At 44.5% G+C, this 22,364-nt stretch overlaps 1 protein-coding gene across 1 annotated transcript in view; it reads right to left on the bottom strand.

Moving 5' to 3' along the window:
- Nucleotides 1-14,570, bottom strand: part of LOC131285641 (protein O-mannosyl-transferase TMTC1-like) — a 63,796-nt gene extending 49,226 nt beyond the window's left edge. Inside the window, exons 1-2 of the mRNA XM_058314499.1 lie at nucleotides 14,040-14,570; nucleotides 13,708-13,949 (exon numbers count right to left, since the gene is read on the bottom strand). Of these exons, the coding sequence (XP_058170482.1) occupies nucleotides 13,708-13,949; nucleotides 14,040-14,570 (773 nt within the window). The remainder of the gene's footprint in view (nucleotides 1-13,707; nucleotides 13,950-14,039) is intronic.
- Nucleotides 14,571-22,364: the final 7,794 nt, after the last annotated feature.

The raw sequence follows: 22,364 nt of genomic DNA on the forward strand, positions 1-22,364 counted from the left end.
TAATAATATTGAACAACTGGAAAGCATTTAATATTACCGTGAATTGTGTAAAGAACGATAATAATCCTCACAGCATTAAGCTTTTGTGATTCTGCTCGCGGAGAAATCGAAATTGATAAAACAAACCCATAACTGCATCTATTAATTTTCTTTGAATCCCTAACGTGCCACCCAGCGTAATGCTTTTTTCGTGTATTTATACTCTTTCCATGGACGAGGGCACACATTCAATAGTCCGCGTCCACCGAGTCCCCCACCCGTGGGAACGACAAACTGCTGTTTCCTGTCAATAAATTTGTACTGCTTCTAATTTGTTTTATGACAAATTAATTCCAAACCTACCCACCATAAATCAGGGGTTGCTGGAGTGAAACGCTCCGGGAAACCGTGCTTGGCAGCGAGACAAAGACTTGTTACGTTATGATATTTCTTCGGAATTTGAGGATTTGAGTGCCGGTGTCTTGCGAGCTTCAAGTTTGATCGACCGCCGTTTGGACAAATAGAAGAAAAATAACCAACAAAATTCTTTATAGCTCGGTTGCGTAACAGCACAGAAATGGAGCGTTCCTCGGCATCTGGCGGTGAGGTTCCCGATTACAGGGCTTCCGATTTCGTTATACTCCGTTATGCCGAACTGCATGACGAAGGTCCTGCCAAATTTCCTGCTCAGCGCCCATCACTTATCTTGTCGTCTAGCCCCCGAAATGTTTTTCCCCGAGACGACATCCCTTCGCCAATCCCTCGCATTTTCGCGATGGCTCAAGCTAGGGAAACTGCGTCATAACATGCAACGGCTAATTTTACTGCCAGCAGTAATGCGATAAATAAATTATCCGCCCCGATACCGATACGTGCCCGCGCGGCCTTCCGCCGGCTCCGATGGAGGCGCCTGGTGCCTCACGGGTGGGAAAATCAGTTGCTTGACAGAACGCCAGTGACAGTGCTGGATGGGTTTTTGTTTTCGAATGAAGCCCGCAGGGTTGCGTTTTATTCAACCTTCACAGCAGGGTTTCTTACCAAAGAAATCGTTGCACAAAACGCTGAAAAAAAATTACGAATCAAGCAGCACAGAACCACAAATGCTGAGAGTAGATCATTTTTGTTTATTGCGTGATGGTGCGAACGGTAAACAAGCCGGATGAATAGATGGACCGGTCGGTACCTTTTTGTCATATCATCGACAAGTGGTCTCGTGGAAGGTTGTGCGAAGGCTCAAGCAGGCCATTGGAGGCGAACATTTTCCCGAAAGTAATGAGGGAGGATAGACATTCTGACGTGAGCATTTACATGTCAGATAAATTACATTAAGAAATGTCTACAACGAATAGCAAATAATTGGCATCAACTGATAAACCATGACAATTTATCATAACTGTTTTCCCTTCAAGATCAGGACCAATAGGACGCGATTTAAGTTGAATAAATTCCACCGATGCTCACTTCAAATTTCAGAACTGTCAGATACCTGACCCGAGGCGCTTAGGTTCGCCAACTCTGCCCTCTGGCCCGGGCCAACGGTTGTGTACCGGCGCTCTTACCATCGTGGAAAATTACACTACACAACCATGCCCCGTTTGCAAAATACGGCCATTTTCCGGTTCCATCCGGTTGCTACCGCACGTCGGTCCGAGGAATGAACGACACCGAGCCCTCCAAGCTTCAAAACGAACGTCGAGTGAGCAAGCTGGGACACTTCTCGTCAACAAACAAGCGTTTTCCCGTGCCCTCCGTGAAGTGCGTACCGTTGGAAATTGGAGGGAATAAAATGGCAAACAACGGATGACAGAATAAATAATCGCAGCGAACTAAATTCAGGGTAAACACGCAGCCGAAACCTCCAACAAGAGAGGGCACACCGCGCAACCCCCAAACCCATTTGAGGTGGTGGCAAACACCAGTATGGTGTGGATGTAGGTGCGCAGTGGCAGGGAAATGTTCCATTCGGAGAAAATCCTCACGCTCTCGGACGAGCTTCAGTACGCTCGAACGGAACAGGATGCGGAGGAGGTCAACATTCGTCGGCGACCGAGTTTGCTATGAAACCGGAACTCAAACAGCGCGTCGCGCTGTGCACAGTGGCATACGCTGCGGTTGATGTTACCCAAGAAAAGTTTTAAAACCCAAATTTTCCGATCGATTCATTTGATAAAGTTTGCAATGCGTGTTTTAATGAAGCGCTTTCTTCGTGATAACCGAATTGTATTAACTGTTAATAAACCAAATTTAATTGGTTTAATTTTGGAAACTTGAAAGAAATAAAGACAATTATTCCAATTCAATTCGTAATGACATGCAACTAGTGCATGCATAATTTTTATAAGAATTAATAGAAGTAAAATTTAATCAGTCAAAAAATATCAAATAAGTTAGAAGACTTTAATCAATTTTTTTCCGAGGTTCAGCTCGAGGTTTTCATTAGCACCAAATTCGAAATCAGAAATATTCCGTTAGTTTGGGCTGGAACGGCATAAAATCCTAACTCAGGTTGAACCTAAAAATAACTCAAATATAAAAAAAAACAAGGCGATTATTCATCAATATTTTTTGACAGTTCACCAAACCTAACACCAAACAACTAATTTGACAATTTAAACAGTCTTGTCCAGTTAGTTGGCTTACGTTTAATATTTTCATACATATTTTTCTATTACCCCTAGAAAACTAAATATGTCCACCTGTATCTCGCTAACTCCCAGTGTGATCAAATTCTCCTCTGCCCCAAGGATATTTTCTGTGCTTCGTTGTAAATCATCCCACCAGATGACGATATACGTGCGGGTACGAAACGAGGGCAGGGCAAAACATGCGGTGAAAGCATTTAAAGAAAGAACGATACCTCGGGTAGAATGCTACGCGACACGACTGACCTTGGGCCTGGGGAAGTGGGTACGAGGAAAGCAAATGGTCGGTTACATTAGAAAGCGCAAGATGGCGGGGTTGGGGGTGGGGGAAGAAACAGGTAAGCAAACACGAAGCGAAGCGAAGCGCCCGGAGCAACGAAACCAAATTCAAACAAGAAACTGTAGTGATAGCGAATCAGCGAACGATGCGCGCCCGCAGTGTCGTGATGAAATGTAATGGAAAATAAATTTCAACTCCTGATCGAATCCGGAAGACAACTCCGGACCCTCCACCTCTGCCTTGCCCGGACCGACCCCGACCAGGGAGTCGAATCCATTCGGACCTTCCTAATGAATTGCTTTGCTGCGCGTCGCATTCGCTACGTTCCATGGCGATTCACCATTTTCCACCAGCACGAATCGGTTTGTTATCCTGGAATGGATGTTTCGCAGCCGGAACTAAACATCAGAACAAATCGACGGCACTGACGAGCGGCGAGGAGGGGATTAAATAAAACCAACTTACTTTGGCTGCAAAGTTCCACACCGTTTCTTCGACGGGAGTGAGTGAGTGTCTAACGAGCCAACGGGGGTGGTCGGCCGGGAAAACGAGGAGTAGGAAAAGTTGAAACTACCAACAAAACCGAACTGCAACCGTTGCCTTGTTGATTTTGTTGACAATGTTTATGTGACAGCGGGGTGAAGCAAAATGCAGAAGAAAAAAACAAACATTCCAGTAGTGAAGTGCAGGAAGCGTACTTCGTCTCGGAATCGGGAAAAGGAAACCTTGTTGGTTCATCTGACGAATGATGATGGAACTAAAACAATTCCCAACTCGGGCGCGTCGTCGCTTTGCGACGTTTTTTCACAATTGAGCTACAATTGAGAGAGAGGAGTGAGAAAGGAAAAGATGAGTTGAAATGAAAACTCAAAGTAAAATGAAACCCATCCTAGTTTGGAGAGTCTTTCGGAATAAAAATGAACAAAAATATATCTATCTATATATATATATATATATACACACACCCAAACCAACCACCCCATTCGTTTGAACTAGCTAGCGAGGGATTCATCAAACCGGAAGTGTGCTTATTATTGTTTGTTTACTACCTTACACAAAGTTATTGTGAAAGTTTTTCCGCTCTTTTACGACCCACTGGAGCAGTGCTCGTTAGTTTTTTTCAGCGCTCTATTTCGTTATAAAAGTGCTAGAACGATTGCGTCCGCTTCCGGTGAGCGAAAGACTGGGGCTGGGGGGTGGATATCGGAGGAAACTTTGTTTGTATTATTTCTATCATTTCATTCCGCCCGAAACCGTGGTGGGGAAGTTTACGATCGATAAAATAAATACTACCTTTTTAAGAAGTTTAAAATGGCGAATCACAATCATTCGTCGATGCCGGCGGAAGAACTATTTCCCCCGATTCCTTTTCCTTCCACACCGTGATGGCAAGAAATAATTTACAAAGTTGGAAAACTTTCCGCTGCTATGGTGAAAAAATTTCAATCACAGCCTTTCGGGCGGCAGAGGGAGGGTGTAAAATCAAACCTGTGGTGAAAACATCTTTCCCAATCCCATCCCATCTGGATGGAAGTGGATGAAAGACGATAGTAAACACCCGAAATGGTAAAACAAAAAGCAAAACTATCCAAATTCGAATACGAGCTCCGGCCGTGCCCTATCGATGATCCGGTTTATGCTGATCAGCTACCGAGAAAAATGGAAAACCGATAACTTTCCCCCGAAGCAGCGGCTCGCAAAACAAAGTACTCGAACAGTGACCTCGAGGAGGAGATAAGATATGCTTAGGAAGGGAAAACAAAAGATAATAAAAGGAAAAGGCGGTGAGTTGGGAAAGGCAACTCGGATGCGATGCGGGGTCGGAAAATGAATGTAGGAAGAGTTTTTGCCATACAACTATCTTTCGGGCATTGTTTTCCTATGCAAACTAACTCCGAATGGAGTGTTTTTCCTTCTTCTCATTTCCATCTTCTTTATGCCCTTTCCGTGAATACACTTTCTCCTCGAAAGGAAGGTCCTCGATGTCGTATCCCAGCTTCCCGAGTTTCCGATCGCAGTAATACAGTTGTCTGTTTTGCAAACCATAATAATCAATGCCAATGTTCCCGATGGTCGCATGTATGTACCTCCGTGCGTGTGTGTGTGTGCATTCCATGTATGTGGGTTTGGTATTCTCCACAACCGAGAAAGTCCGGGTCCCGGATGGTAGCAAAACTTTTCTGTCGCCCGTTTTTCCATCCGCCTGTTACTTAACGTGGGCTGTTCGTAACTTCGAAAATCAAATCCCTACCCCGGCACCGGATCCCGAACCCGAATCCGGGACTCCACGGGGGTTGAAATGGCACACAAGTTTAGGTCGAAATGGCAGCGTCCGGGGACAGTCGACAGTCGGAAGGAATCGAATAGGACAGGGGTGGGGGGAGGGGGAGAGAAAAAGACCTTCAAGAGGAGATCCAAGCAAAACGGAATCATCAAGTAATCGAATCGTATTCATTCGCCATTTCCCCGCGGACACTGGACCCGGTCCAGCTTCCGGGGTCCAAGTTTTCCCGTCGTCAGCAAGACGAGTTTCAGTAGCTCCACCCTAGCAGTGGAGAATTCACCTTGTCCCCCGCAAGCCCTCCCCTCACAGTCTTTGTTTTTCGCTGTCCCCCAAAGAACCGAACTCCATTTTTCGTGCACTTTGATGACCCTCCCGACTTTGGCTCAACACCACACGCTCGAGAGATGCACTCGGATGAGTGTGGGGTTTTTTGGGCTCTTTCGGGAGTTTACACACATACACACACACACACACACGCAAACACAAACACGGGGATGTTGTTTTTCGGTCTCCAGTTTCACCGTTCACCGTACGGCTGAGCGGGCACGAAAGTTGTGCCCAAAAGTTGGATGGGTGACATCCAATATCGAACACCTCCGGAAACCGGGTGAGAGCGACGCATGCCAGGGGACACGGAGCACGGGTAACGGCATTAAGCTGCCCGGTAATACTATCATCTTGAGAGCATTATTAAGCTCATGGAAAATTGCATTCACTGACGTTGCAGTGGGGAACGAATGTGCCCGAATGTCCTCACCGTCTGGGGACGTTCGCATCCTCGCACAGAAACGTACATACAAACACAAACACACAGAGGCACACCCGGCAAAGTGGAGCCCTACTCGATGAAGTGTGTACCTTGGTAATGTACGTAAAAAGCAGGAGTCGAAATAAAAATGATCCCCAACCAGACTTTCGCACTAGAACAAAGATCGTACGAATACGAAAGGCTTTGCGTTGGCAAACAGAGCAAAGATGCAGCCCAACTTCGCCCGAAAAGGCGGCGCTAAAGAAGCACTGCGGAGAAAGAGTTGATTGCAATATCATCATGAGAGCATCAACGCTTTCAGCAGCATTGTCATTCGTTCGTTCGTTCGTTTGCTTTCGATAGTGCGCTCGGCAATTGCTCGTCGTTCCGGGAGCGAGTGGAGACGACGGGGTAACAGGGTAGATGCTCAAGGAGATGAAAAACACAAGGACAGGACAGATTTTCAATTTACATTAGAATTTCAAATGCCTTCAATAAATCATCACATACACAGTGGGCTGGGAAAACTGGGAAAGTCGGTGTCTCGACTCGGAGTGTGACATAAGAGATGCCGAGATGGATGACCGAAGAGAACTGGGGGCGGTTGATATGGGAGGGAGGCAAGGGAGTCGATCCACCAACCGATACATCAAACCCCGGACAAACCCGGATGCGCTCCGGAAGCCGAAAAACGTTCGATCTAGCCAAAGGGAACCAGCGTCAGCCGTTTCCAGGGAACGCTATTTCCGGCCGGAGTGCAGCCGACGGGGAGATGACGACCAGAATGGATCGATTTTCGATCGATCATCGGCCCATGGATCGATCGGCAAACCAGGGAGTGGCAAACATCCGTACCGTCGATGGAGGCACCCTCCCGTTTGGCAAACGTTAAAACCAGCGTCCTTAAAACTGAAATTGCATCGGAACGCCCGAGTGAGTGACCCGACACGGTGTACGGGTTGGCGTACATGAAGCAAACGTTCGCCCGTTCGGTGATAACATCGGGGCCACTCGAACGAGGCTATCAATAAGAAAACGCTGACATAAATATGGACACTTTCATTGCCTTTCTGCGTGACACTTTTGCGTCGCCGCAGAGAAATCACTTGATGCAACCTTCTTGCGGCCCGTCCCCAGCTCGCGCTCTCTTAATAGCGTCGTTGGTGGCAGTAAAAGAGGGAAAGATAGAGCTCAAAATGGGGAAAAAGAGAAGAGAACCCGAAACGGCCGTAACAGATAGCACTACAACCCTTTCCGTCAAACGGGTACTTTTTTCACCATTTGATGATCCGGACTCCGAGCCGGAAGTGTTTGCCGGTAACCTCCGGCTGACTTACTGACTCTTACTACGCCTGCTGGGACCGGTCTCTGGGGTGGCCATTGCGGAGTCCATAAAAAAAAGATGGCTCATAAATAACGGGCGTCGCCCGAACGGGGCCACCGACAAACGGCACTCGAGTGGGTTGGAGTCGAAATGAAATGGTTCTTTTATTGACATTTATAAACTGGTGATTTGATGGAAGTAATTAAGATGCATGTCGGCTGGGGAGGAAGGGAGAGAAATCTTTTAGGCACAATTAGCCCCCAAACAAATGTTCCTTCAGCTAGTACTGATTGATAAAATATGTAAGAGACGTTGTTGGTTTCCCCATTTACTCTTTCAGTTGACCAAACAGAAGGTGTTCTCGATTACTTCCCATAGATAATTCAATTTACCGGTTATATGATATGTTTTAAAACATAAAATATTACAATAGAGGTAGAAGTGCAAACCGGGATTGAATTTAATATTTTTATTTCTACTCGCTAGTTTTCTACATTTCTTCAAAATAAAATGATGTTTTATATCGTAACTGTGCAATTCACAAAGCTAAGCTATATTGAGTTTCTTTTATTTTGTATAATACTTTGAAGAATGATTTGAATCGAAGAAGCTTTGAAAAGATAGAAATAATTTATTAAATTTTCTATCATTGCTTTATCTTGCTTGTTAGCGTATTTCTTAATGCGGAAATTGTTGGCGTAATAAATTTTTAAACAAAGGTATTGATTAAAATTTCGATCATTCTCAGGCTTCTATCAATCTACATCGTTAAATTGCTCACAGTCTAGAACAATTTTGGAAGGAATTGAAAGTCTTAGATTGAACTTTTAAACAGTAAAGTACCTGCATACACTAAACAGTAGGAACCTACATAAATTGAATCCGGGCTGGAAAAAGTCGTTCTAGAGAAGAATAAAATATTCCCTACGGTCTTATCATAAAACGTTAAAGCTAGTTTATAAATTTGGTCAGTAGAAACTCATAGAACGTAATCTATGTTTCTAAAATAAACCAATATTTATATATTGTACTGATTAATACTAACAGTTTGGTAAAAAAACTCTCTACTGAAAAACAGTAGAATTCACTGTTCCTCAACATTGGGTATCCAATTAAGCTTCCTTTGGTCTATCACTATACCGATATCTTAACTATTCTCTGATCGCTGATCGTCCCGATGGATTGTTGCAAATTACATTTCTCGGGAAGTGCATATTTTCATTCAATTATTTTGAGAAAATTGAATGCAAAATTTATGTTCCGGCAGGAAGAAGGCTCACTCACCTGCCTGGACGATTCCATTTGCATGAAAATAATTTTCTCCATGTCGCATTATTCAGCTGACTTCATCAATTTGTATATTTCATCCGACCGCTACATACAAACAAACACACTCACACACACAAAGCCAACATGTTTCCATCGGTTGCCCTCGTCCTTGGCTCATTTCGCAACTCATTCATTATAATAATTTTTGACCACGATTTTCACTTTCCGACCGACCGAGAATAAATGGGACTTTCCCACGAATGCCTCCAATTTGGGCGTCACACCATTTCCCCATTATCGGCGGTACCGTTCGCTTCGGTGACGAGCCGCACCATGTATGAGAGTGTGTGTGTGTATGTCCGTAGGCACACATTAAAATTCGGCCCACCATCGTAGTGTCCTTCAAGCCCCTCCTCGGTCGCGATGCGCCAACGGAAAAAGGATGTCCGAGAGCGTGCGAGTGCGGCATCAAGAGCGCATCCAGCCTTGCGAACCTTTTACACTTTTCAATCCTTCAACTTCAACACCAATCCGTCCCTCAAGCGCTCCCAAAACCAAAACCACCGCGCCTCCCCCACCCCGCGTGCCAAAAAAGGTTGAGAGTCTGAAAGCTTTTATGCATATTTATAAATTATGCGAAAAGTGTTTGCGTTCCGACGGACGTGCAAACTGGTGGCCGCGAACGGCCTGCGTACGGTACGGTAAACGAAATGAAATGAGGCAAAAAGGATGTCTTGCACACACGCCCAGCCCGCACCCCGGATCTCAGGGTGGGAATGTGGCGAACGTTATCCAACCTAATGAAATGGCTAAAATGACACAAACACAGACGGGTGGGCCTACCGGCAAAGGTGGTGGAAAATTCCTGCACCGTGCGCCAAGCCGGGGTTTCGGTGACTTTTCCACGCGCGGGCTGCACTTTTCCGAGCACCACTCACGTTTATTTTATCCAACGCACGGAAAAAGGTTCGGCCCTCCGGTCCGGAGCACCATCGTTTTGTATCGTTAGCCCGTTATGCCGTTGGCAGGGCCAGTTATTTCAATATTGAACAGGAAAAAAGGGTCTACTTTTGGTGAACAGCTAAACGGGGCATTCAAGGGCACAGTGGGTCCCGCCTAACACTAAACTAGGAGTATTTGCATTTGAACAAGGTTTTTTTTTTATCAAAATCGATAGAAGGCATCGTCTAATAGAGTATGTGCATAATTCGATTGTTGAACAAAAAAAGAATTAAAATATTCTGAACCGCTTTTAGCGGTACATTTATCCGTTCGTTCGAAGCGAAGCGTAATTTCAATAGAAAAACAAAAATTGAAAGGGCATTTGTGTCGAGTTCACATGTTAGCCTTGATATAATTGAAATGAATAAGTTGCCAAACGTAATAACCATCCATTAATCTCGATGGCCGAATGTCTTCTTAATTTGCACTGCGACAAAACTATTTCATTTTGTTCAATCATTACAAATTGTTAAAACACGGGCAAAGTCAAAGGGTCCCGTTCAACGTTGGAAAAGAACACACTGTGCGAGACATCAACTCCGTAGACGGGTCCCCATCATAGGCTCTCGCTAGCGCCATAACGTGGTTTCTGGGCAAAGTTAGACAACGTTTTGGACCGTGTTTGGGTTCGGTAATTAAACCACCGGCTGCTCGAGCTCGTCCCTAACCCGACGGGTTAGGATGCTACCTGGAACGGTGCGTTCGGCCGGGGAGAGTTGAAAATAATTACGGCGCAGAAATCGAGCGGAAGTTTTAAACCTTAAACAGCTGAGTATTAATATAGGCCCCGTGGCCTACACCACACAAATGGACCAAACAAGCAACGTGCCGGCCTGAGGGAAAGTCAAATCGAGGGACCTAGATATAACACCCTAAGAACCCCCTCTCCCCCCTCCCCTTTGCGGCAATGGTCACAGAAAATATAGTTTTAATGATCCGTCTTGTTCTCGAGGCTTACGTCTCAGGACCGGTCTTATTGTTTCCGGCCCAGCTGCTTCGGAGTGTTTTGCAGGCGGTTTTGCAATGGTTCTTTTATTGACCGGAGCCAAAGTTCCATAATCCAATTAGACTCGAGTAATCTTTTTACACCGGTGTTACCTGGAGGCACATTGGATTGGATAATGGGTGCCATGTTCGGAGCCATGTGCAACACGTACCGGAAAATTGCTCCACAGCTTAACCGTAATGAAGGCTTAATTTTTATCCAACAAGATTGTGGAAACATGTTACCCAACCCCGCAATATTACTATTCACCTATCTTGCACATAATCCACACGCAGTTGTTTTAAAGAAAATGTTTTGCACATTTATTAAAATTTCGTTTTGGTTTCCTAAGATCCATGAACTTACTCTCATATTGGAGATGTTATGAAATTTCAATTTTGCGAAAACATTCTTTTGATAAAATATAAATTCAATTAAAATTGAATTACTTTTTAATGAAAAATAGTCGACCTCCAGCGAGACAAACATTCACGTCAGTCACCGAAACTGAAGGACAATGCACGTCGAGTCTGACTCGCATAATCTGCATACCTGATAGATTTATGGAAAATATTACGTTACCGTTGCCGGCTTTTTTGCTCCAAGCTGTCCGCTCACTGGACCCACTGGTACCCGGACAGGAAAAAGATCACTTTTCTCAGTCATACAGAGAGCGTTACCACAGGATTGTTGGCCTCCACCGACGGATGATGCTTGCCGTGCCGGAAACCATTGCATCCCATTCCTTTCGCTTTGGTGGGATGCTTGACAGCGTGAACTGCTCCTTTCGCAAACTGCACATGACAGCATGCCAGACCGCATCGCATAACTTCCGCCTTCGACGAATGCCTCCGGGTGAAATCCATACACCGGAAGGAGAGTGGAAAAAAGGAAAATGCACAAAGCTGCCGGGGAAAAGGGACCGACGATACGCTTCCCCAGGGGGAGCGGAACGTGAGAGATGAGAATCTTGTGGGTAGGGTACACGCACGGGAACACATACTGAGATCGCAATCAGCTCCAATCAAATCGAGTACGTCGGAACGCAAGACGGAGATGCTGCTCCGGCAGGAAATTGTGCAGTCTCATCACACCACCCTCAGCACTGCCGAGGAATGGCGCTTGAGAGATGTGCAAACTACCTCAGCAGGGAATTTCCCGTTCAGCCATGTCGATGGGAAACCAAGGCGAACGAAGAGCCGGATCTCGAATGGTCAAATGGCACATAAAAATGTTTACTTATTTGTCAAGCATATTTCCAACGGCCGTACGGCATGGTTTATGATTGGTTCAAGTGCAATCAAAGCCACATACAACTCCACTTCCAGAGTGTGGTCTCAACTATTGCATGAACATGGAATAACACATGCTGCGTATCACGGGATTGAACGAATCGGAATGTTCTTTCTTCAACTCATTATTATCGATGAAGAACGCAAGCGTTTCATTCAACTGCGATTAAAGATAAAGATAGTTTATAGCTTTGGTAGCAAACCTAATATCTCAGAAAACAATAAGAGAGATAACAACCATTTTTAAGTTATTTGAAGCGCTTCGGTTAGTTGTGCACATACACTTTTCTGATTAGATTATTCTTAAGATACCATTGATTGAAAATAAATTTTACTCAATGGCCAGACGTCTACAGTATACAAAACAAGAACATGTTCTACACGTCGTCTCGACAAATAACATAATTGATAACTAGAGGAATGCAAGTGTAGGAATAAAGCAACTCTAACCATCTGAATAATGATTGTGAAGAATATGTGAAAAAATATAAAACCTAGATAGATGCAACGAAACCTTGAAAACTTTTAACATAAATCAATTACCGAACAATCTTTTACTGGTCTACGGTAAACGCCTAAAAAAAATTGGCCTCACTTAACAACTTCCATAGTGGTGCTGGTAATAGCGGTCGTAGGGCAATAAAATCCTAGTTCTATGAAGAGTGTTCAAAAGATTAACCTTTCCATTCCGTAATAAATTAAATTTCCAAAATTAATATTTTTCTATCAGGTTGTACTAATATGCTGGATTTCTTAAGAATTTAAGAAAATGACATACCAATGTCATGATTTCCTTAAGGCTAATCACTGTAAAATGCATTGGTCTATGAGAGGTCTATGAGTCCAATGCATTGGTCTAAGAGTAATGTTGCCGTTCTGTTTAAAATAAGCTTTAAACAAAATATATAACAAACACAGTCAAAATATATTCAGTTATAGAACTATAAGAACCATACCATCATGATAGGAACAACCGACTAGGAAGAAATATACGCTTTTTTGTTAATTTTTCATTGCAAAACACAAAAATAAATGTTTTTCAGAATTGAATCGTGATTCGGTCATAATTGGTATAAATCTGTAAAATAGTGTGTTCTTGGCACTGTATTAATTATATCATACTGTTAGTTACATGGCCTAATGCGCCACTATTGGTTCCGTTACCCTATTTAAGATTGAAATAGGTTTCAAAAATATTGCAACCTATTTAGCATATTAATTTTTTCGAACTATATACCCCAAAACCACTGCGAGACTGCGAAACACGTAAAATGTATTCACCTTTCAAGAAAAATGTTTCACCTCGCACGTGTTCAAAAACTACTTCCCACATTTGGTGATAATAGCGCACAAAATGGCGAGTGTTATAAAAAAAAACAAAGAAAAGTAAGAAACTAGAACCATGACGAAAAATGGAAAAGGCGACGCAACCCAAGGTGTCGCAAAATGTTTGATAAATGGTTCCACCGGTCGAGGGTCAAGCTGGTGCTGGAACCCGTTTCACCAGGAATGGTTGAAATAAACCAGCAGCTCGGAAAGGAAGGCTCCCACACTTTTCACGTCGTTTGCGGACGGGAGGATATTGTTTGATCTTTTTAATTTTCCTCGACCGCTCCCAACACAAGGGGTTAGCATTATCTTCCGGACACTGTTCTTCGGTCAGCCTTGAAACAAAATTGAGCGTAGGAAAGAAAAACACACTCATATAGGGTGTAGTCTCGTAGATGTTTAATCCTGGGTTTTGCAGCAGGGCCAGAACTTTGCGCATTCAACCAACAAGGCCCGTGTCTTGGCGGAAAGTTGGAAGCGCGTGCGAAACTTCAAAACTTACCCCCCGGCCCCGGTGGAGCGGTGGCGGGGATGGTTCGGGTCTTTCGTGCGAAAATAATTAATCAAACTTACCGAAACGTCAGCGTGGTCAGCGGTCGGTATGATTTATGGCTGCTCAGGTCGGCCATCGGCGTGCCCCAGAAATCGTTCCGGAACACCTGCGCCATCGGGCTGAGGCCGAGCACGTCCTTGTTGAGCGTGATGGCGGGGATGTCGTCGTGCACGAAGTCGCCCTGGATGCCGTTCAGATAGCACAGGGCCGCAATTAGCCCGACGACCAGAAACCGGCACCAGTCGTGCCGGTCCGTCGCGCCGTCGGTCGACGACGTCCCGGTGACATTGGTAACCGTCGGTCCCGCCGGCTGGACGCTGGCCGCGGCGCCTTTCCTCGCCGGATGCCGGATGCATTCGAGCGAGCCCGAGCAGCAATTTCCTCCGCTCGCTTCCTTATGCTGGTGGTGATTATGCTGCTGAATGTGCTGATGATGGTGATGGTGATGGTGGTGGTTATTATTAAGAGCATCTTCAATTTGTGCTGCTTTTTCTGAGGCACTCAACGACGACGACGGCGACGGCGACGACGACGATTTCAAAATGGATGATATTGAGCAGCACCTTTGGCACGCGAAGGACGACACGGACGCCGGGGACGATGATGAGGTGGATGAAAATCTAAACGGTGATGATGATGACGATGGTGAGCCCGACGATGCCATGCAGGACAGACAAAGCGAGCTAATCACACTCGACGGGGAGGACGATGAGGAGGGGGAGGGCGAGGATGGGGATGCTAATGCTGATGGAATAACGTTCGACGAGTACGCCTGCACCGAAAGCGACTGGTCCCAACGGGAACCGTGCTGGCCAACCCGGCGTCCATGTTGCTGCTGCACCGGTTGCACCGGATTGTACACGATCGTAACGCGACGCTTCATTCGGGCCGGTTGCACTTTGCTTTCCTTTTTTTCTCGCTCTGCTTTTGTGCTCTCACACACACATACACATATACGGCACTTTCTCCCGCCGAGCACGGCCACTTTTCTACATCTTCAGAGGCGCACGAGCGGAATCTCCGGGCGCGGGTCGGTTACACAATTTAATATCGATTCCTCTTGCCGAAACTGCACTTCACTCGCACTTGCACTTGCCCGGTGCAAGAAACACACGCCTCGATGGACACTAATTTGCTCCGGATGCACTTCCGACCACTCTTACACGGAACGGCTCGGACCTGGAAGAGAAGAAATGAATCCCCATTGAACGAAACCCGCTTCAAAGACGGAAGTTAAAATCTTGCTCCACTGCAATTGCATCGCTTGCTACTTGAGGTTTTTCTTTTGCCCGCTGGCTGCTACTTTCTTTTCGTTTCAAGCGCGAGCGCTTTTCCTCGCTGCACTCTACACAATATGCGATCTCCGGTCCACGCAAAATCTCGTGAAAAGCAACGCCGTCGCCAACGATTCCACTCACGAAAGTGCATACACGGTGGACCCTCACAGTTCCGATTTCCTTTTCGGTTGTTCTCCATTTTCCATTTCCGCACCGTCGCACCCGCATGCCATTAGTGCCGGGGAAAACCACTGACCGGCGAAGGGGGTGGGAGGGAAAGTTTCCCGACAACGACGACTATGACTCGAGCTCGAAATCAAAGACTTAGCCTCTGAAGATCCTGCTTCCGGGATTCGTACGCTGTTCGGCGTATCGCATTCATCATTAATGTGCTGCGAGCTGCCGCTAGGAAAATCTCTCGAGAGATCGGACTGCTTTTAAGCAGCCACAAACCCGCCTCACCGGTCTGCCTTTGCCCCTTTTGCCGTACGGTTGGGAAGGAAAGCAAATCTCTTTCTTCCACCAGAAGTTGTTGGTTGTTTCTTGCTAGTGGCCCACTCTGTCGTGGTTTGGTTTCCATCTGAACCGGCTGGCGGAAAATTCGGTGTCGATTCGCACGAGTCCTTCGACCGCACACGGTTGCTTCCGATTGCAGCACGGTCCCGGTGGAATTTCGGGTGATGCTTTCTATTTTATGGCTTCCTTTTCTTTTGATCCGACTCCCGGCTCCGCCGAACGAACGCTTCAGAGAACGCTGTGAAGGAAAAAAAACGGACGAGAAATACACATGAATACACAGATCATACCCAAGGCACACAAACGAGAAGACACACGCACACACAGACATACACAGTAGCAATTGGCAAGCGACCCGGAGATAGAGAAAACCAACGGAAAAACAATCCGCATCGCCCTCGGACGACGAGCGTTTTGCTCCGTTTTCTTCCCCGGGAGCCGGGTGCTCCAAAAATGGCGCACGCGACGCAAGTTATTCGGTGTGTTTTGATTTATTCACGGCGTGCTATGTTTGCCGCTATCTCAGCGTTCCGCACAAACACACGATCAGCGCTTGCTCGGTTTCCGGGGTTTTTGTTTTGTTTTTCCATCGCTCGGTTAGAAGAAAAGCACCCTTCAAGCTTCGCTGCTTGCGTAGCTTTAAGCCGGAGTATGCTGCCGTGTGGAAAATTTGCTGCAATTTCCCGTCGCCAAACACGCCCCGCCAGGTGCTGCGTTCCCCCCCCCCCCCCCCCCCCCCCCCGAGAGTGGCAGATGGAAAAATAAATACTTTATTTCATTATCGCGCACGGTGTTTTTCGGAAAACGCACAGATTGGTTCATTGTTTATGGCGCGGGGCCGAAATTGTGCGAGCTGGAATTGGTGTAATAAAATCTGATACTACTAGTTTCTGGCCGCAGCGGTGCCAGGAAGGGTACTTTAGGTACGGAAAACTCATCGCTCGACCTTCCGAGCGAGCGCTGTCTCAAGATTGTTTCAACCGTTTGTAAATAAATGATAAAATAACACACTTCCAGGCAGGTGATTCTGCAGCCGTCACCGGAATGCTGACTGGGAAGCGAATGCTAATTTGGTGAGGTATGCTGCTTTACGCGGTGATGCGTAGCCATAAAGGAAAACACAATGTTCCCGTAGTCGTTTTCCCGAAGTTGATTACGTTGAATATCTTCATCAAAATGGAGCTCTACTGCTCTAATGGTTAATAAACAAAGTTCAGAGACCATTTGTTTGATCAGCTTTATAAAATTTGTATAAACCTTTACAATCTCGTTACGATTCGATGAATTTCAAGCAGACGTCTTCATACCTTTCTTAAAAAACGCCAGATGATTAAAAATAAGCCGAAAGTGTGGGTAGGATACTACAAACTATGTTTTAATATTTTCAAAGTGGTAATCTTTTGAATGGAGTGTCAACTTTCTGAAAAGTAAAGTAACATACAATTTGGTTAAAGATAAAATATTTGAAATTTAATAATTAAACTTTTTTCAACGTTTTGATTCTTATTTTCGTTGAATATTGCTTTTGATATTTCAACATACAACACCTCGTAAAACATTTTAATCTTCATTTTTGGGAATGAACATGAACAAATCCGATGAAAATTGAGATGTGTTTTAGTATGAAGCACTCACATTTTCTTACGAGCCGAATAAAATCAGTTTGCGGGCCAGACTTTGCCGACCCCTGATTTAAAGCACTGGTTTGAATATGCTATTAATACAGAATGTCAATTTGAAGAAGATTTGGGGTAAGCTTTTAATAAATTTATTGGGTTTTCAAATTGACACCAAATAATTATGATTAATGATCCCATAAGTACCCTTCACAACGGATTCTTTTACGCATTAGATAGCCGTGGCACGTGTTCATCCCGATGTTGTGGATCAAAAACCGCTTCTGCTCGTGTGGCTGCCGCCCGAGTGAACCACACAATTAGAATAATAAATCTAAGCTCAACAACTAAATCGTGGTCTAACTTTTCCGATTCCCCGCCATGGGCCGGGATTAATCATCTATCATTCAAATCGCAGAGCCGAGAAGAAAAAACCAAACCCAACCGTGATTGCATGCATAATGCATGTCTCCATCGCGAGCCGCAAAATTCATAAACCTCCCTCCAGGCGTCAGAAGTATGCGCGTTCATCTTCCGAAAAACGCACTCTGTTGCATGCAGATTGCACTTTTCCCGCACTAATCAGACCACGTCGGATCATAATTTAAACGGTGCCGTCCTCATCCTCGCTTCGAACGCTTTCCACCGTGCCCGGATGGAATGATATGAATAAATAAATAATGACCACAATTTACAGCGAAAGTCAATTATTCATCCTAATGAAGTGGACTCGTCACGCTTGCGATTGGCCACGCGGTTCGGCGTCCGGGAAAATGTTAATACGATTTCCGTTGGCGATGCGTTAGTGCCAAATGGGTGCATGGGTGTGTATGTGTGTGCGTTGGTGTCAACATGAGTGACCGTTCCGGAAGTGCGGACGCGAGTTGCATCTGGTACACGGTTGCCAAAAACCGACTGCATCCGTCCTAGAGCGGCTTTTCCGTCCGTAGTTTGTACTGAACCGGAGCGATAGGAAGGGTCTGCCGCAGGTTCTTTGGTTGCATTTGTGCACAAAAACACACATACAAACACACGCACACAAACCATAAAACATAGTTTTCCATCTTGCGGCATTTCTGCGAGGTTATTTATTCGGCAAAGCCCGGTATGACGGGTTTGCTCCCGAAAGGGGAACCAAACGGCGAACGACATTTCCACGCCATCATCACCATCATCATCATCATCTTGATTATACCTCGAGCGGTCTCTCTACCGCTAACGACGAAGCACGGACTAGCCGTGTTGTTTGTATTTGACATCCGTCCCGGCCCGAGCGAGCGCTGGGCGAGAAATAAGTTCTTCAATTTATTTTCAAATAACGTGATTAGGAGTAGTATAATAATAAAAGTGTGCCACTGCGCGAATGCGGAAATCCGGCATCCGTGGGGCTCGGTGAGCAGTAAATCGAGTTGGAAATGCTCGCCCCATAGCCTAACTGCGCTGCCCTTGCACAGTGCTACTAGCTCCTGGGTGTTGGTAATATTTAACAACTTTAAAATTAATACAAAAAAACATCTCATTTGAATATATGAATCCCACAGTCAAAAGAACATGTCTAATTTACCAGAGCATTTATGTATAAGAAGATTTAATTTACATTTGCTTTTGCTTATTGGAAAGAAAAATAAAAAAAATGACAAAAAATTGTATGATGAAACATTAACATGAACAAAAGTGTAGCTTTGAGCTGATTTAGAAAATGAAAATACAAAACTCATGCTTTTCATTTATTAAAACAAATTTAACAATCTCAACACAACAACAATACCAAATATTACTAGAAATTAACTCTATTTTTTACACGTCCTCGACGTGATAAATACCATGAAAAATTCTGTTCGACATCACATTCTAAAATGAACAGTTTTCACCGGACTTTTAAGTTTTTCTTAGCGCTTGAATGCTTTCAAATTCATAAAATCTTTTCAGTTTACAAAACAAGTAGAATCTTTTTCATATTTAAGTTTTTTTAGCATGACGTTTTGTATACACTAAAATCTTGACAAATACTGTCTCTTCTAAAACTACTCACACATTAAATTTAACTACTGCAGATGTTGTAGAAGGTTTGTTTAAATCCCGTTTTTTAATAAAATCATTCAAATTTTATAGAAATAGTCAGATTCTTTACAAAGAATAGTTTTATAGTCAGATTCTTTACAAAGAATACAAACTTGAAAAATCTCTAGAGTGCCTAACAAGAAAACAGCACATCATAAAATGCACAAAATCTTTAACTGTGGTGCACAAACCGAAGAAAGTCTACCACTTTGGGTAGTTTTTACGTAGAACGATATGCCGTAACTATTAGATAAAAACATAACTCTCAAGTAAAGAGCTAATACTATAACTCTTTTCTCAACCAATTCTTCTTCGGTCATCGCGGGACTTCAAACTAGTAAAGAATATAATCAAGAATTTTTAGTTCACTTCGGAAAAAGCACCATTAGGATCAAATTTATTCGAATAAACCTTCGCTGTGATTTATCATGAGTTCGTAATATATGTTTGCCTCGAAGAAGGGTGAACACTATCCCCACAGTTTACTTTCGACCACTGTGTGCTTCGCTCCAGGCACATTTGATGCAGACGCCCTCGGAAAGCGTGTGGCGCAAACGATTCAAACTCAAACGGCCAGGCACCGCAGGAGCCTAATTATTTAATTAGAATTACTGCAATAGGCGGGAGGTGACCTGGAGGGAGGGGGTAGGGGGAAACACTCCTACCGGGTGGTCTGTTGCGGTGGTTTTCACCGCTCGCGCGAAATCTTCGTGTATAATTATAATCTCATATTAAAACCAACTCGACAGCATAATTTGGCTGCGCTCTCGGGGTAGAGTGGGGAAACCTGGGCGGGTTGGCACGTTGATGTGTGGTAGTGCGCCTGCAGACCAAAAACGGGTTTAAGAGGAAGGCGGACCGGTGTGAATTTGATGCTCGGTTCGTAAAACCTTGCGCCGTCATTATGGAAATCATGCATGGCGTCGGTGGCAAGCCCACGTACCTTCGCGATCCCCTGAAGGAAAGGACATGTCGGATTCGCGCTCACAACGTTATGTCTCTTGGTATGCGCGCCCGGAGACAACAATGATTTTCGCGGAATTTCGCTCACACCATTTTGCTTCGTATCTGGAGTGATTTATCTCATCCCGGTAACGGCAAGTCAGGCTGCTTGCCTGGAGTCGTTGCCCGTATGTACGTTTTTCCGTGCAAGTCACGTGCATGCCAAACAACTTGCCGGTCTGCCGCTCGCGCCAAAGCCAAAAACGCTATCTTTCCCGGCGCGCAACTAATCATTTCGACTGAAGCACTGCAGTTTGTCGCTAGGCAGGCTTCGATAATCATATCCAGTTGGCCTTTTCGAGGATGCTTAGACAACCCAGACAAGCCAATCGGAATCCAAACGGACGTACGGATGGCGTGGACGATCTTCTGGCGTGGTAGTCAGCGAACCTAGCACCGACCGGCGTCGAGTGACTCGGAAGAAGCTAATCGGTTTGAATGACACTCCATTATTGATGCAATTTCACCAAAAACGTGCGCCCGAAATGACGGCCAATTTGTGTTCTAACTCCAGCAAGTCGGTAGAGTGTGGCGGAAAACGCGAAACGTCAGCCTCGGAACAAACGAACGATGTTCTTTCGTTATTACTAATAATCCTCTCTAATCAACGAGAAGGATTGCGATAATAATTCGTGTGCACAAAGAAAATTCTTTATCGTGCCACGCCTAGGATGAAATATTATGTTTTGTATTTCCATGGAAAAGCGTAACTAAACTTACAGCCAAAATGATTAAAAGCGTTCTCATGAAAATTGAAAATTGAACTCAGAGAGGAGTGAAACAATAAAGCAGTGAAATGAAATTAGTTTCAATTGTTTTACATTCACTCAATAAAAACCGAACAACTTTAATTTGAACTTTATCAACAGTTTTATTATTTTTGACATAAACTGACTTAGTTTATTGCCATTTACTAATACTAATACTCCCCCTAGTGCCTTACAAAGTATTGATTCAGGTAGAGAACTAATAAAAAAGAAATCGGATAGATCAATTTTTTAACGAAGAATTGGAAGATAAACATTATAAGTTAAAACATTGATTTAAAAAAATACTAAAAATATAAATACAAATTGTGAGAATTTGTTTTGAAAACAAAACATTAACAATATGAAGTTATAGGATGAATCAGAACGATTGAGTTTATATACAGTTGTTAAGAGTCCAAAACCACTGCATATAAGTTATCATTATTCGTTTAAGTTGCGTTAAAAGCGTGATGAGTACAAAATTCTTTGAAGCACATTATTTATTTAAAAAAACTTAATACAATGGAAGTGGATTTTGATCGATTAATCGTCAACGAGAGATCTAATAAATTGGACTTTTTTGTGAATTTCGTATCGCAATCTTTAAAATATTCCCCGTAGGACAATTTAATAAGCCTACACCCTCGAATAGATGCAGTACGATCTGTTACCCTCGCCGAGTGTGTGAGAGCGCGTAAAATTACGCATTATTTTTGCATATCAAATGAAAATCTCACCAATGATCTGCAGCAGATAAAAATGGCTCCATCCTGCAGGAGGCGAGCATGAAAAATCAGCGCATAAATTTAAACAACCGAAAACAAAGGCAAAATGCAAATGGGAGGGAGAAATCTTCGTTCTTACGGGTCACACAACCACACATACACAACAACCACACACATGCTCTATCGAGCGCAGAGGAGAACAATAGGCCATATCGTGATCGTGCACCGTACCGACCGGTCCTCCATTACACTTCAAGTGCTTTTTCATCGATAAAAAAGGTATAATTTCCTTCGGAGCCCGGGCATCAGCTTCCCCCCTGTCGGCGACACCCGTGCGAGCTGCGACCATATCTATCGAGTTTCATCGAGTGTGCATTAATGTTTATTACTTTCATTTTCATGTGTCCCACACCCGACAATTTTTATCGGCCAATCTCTCGAAAGGCTGTACGACTTCCATCATCGTTCGGATGATGTTCCGCCGCAACGACACCTTTTGGAGTAATAGCGTGAGCGTGAGAGAAAGGACGAGAAAGAAAAAAAACACATGGGAAAGAAAACGAAACGGAAAATAAACCTGCGCCGCAGCGAAACGTAATAAAAAAGGCTCACCATCCGAATAAAACCACCATGCACCAAGCTGGGCCGAAACAGGAACGGAGGGAATTCCCGGTGGCGGGAATTTTAAGTGACCCCCGGAGTAATAAGAGACGGCCATATTGACGCTCGGG

The sequence above is a fragment of the Anopheles ziemanni genome, chromosome 3 (genome assembly GCF_943734765.1).
Source record: "Anopheles ziemanni chromosome 3, idAnoZiCoDA_A2_x.2, whole genome shotgun sequence".
Classification (NCBI taxonomy): Eukaryota; Metazoa; Arthropoda; class Insecta; order Diptera; family Culicidae; genus Anopheles; species Anopheles ziemanni.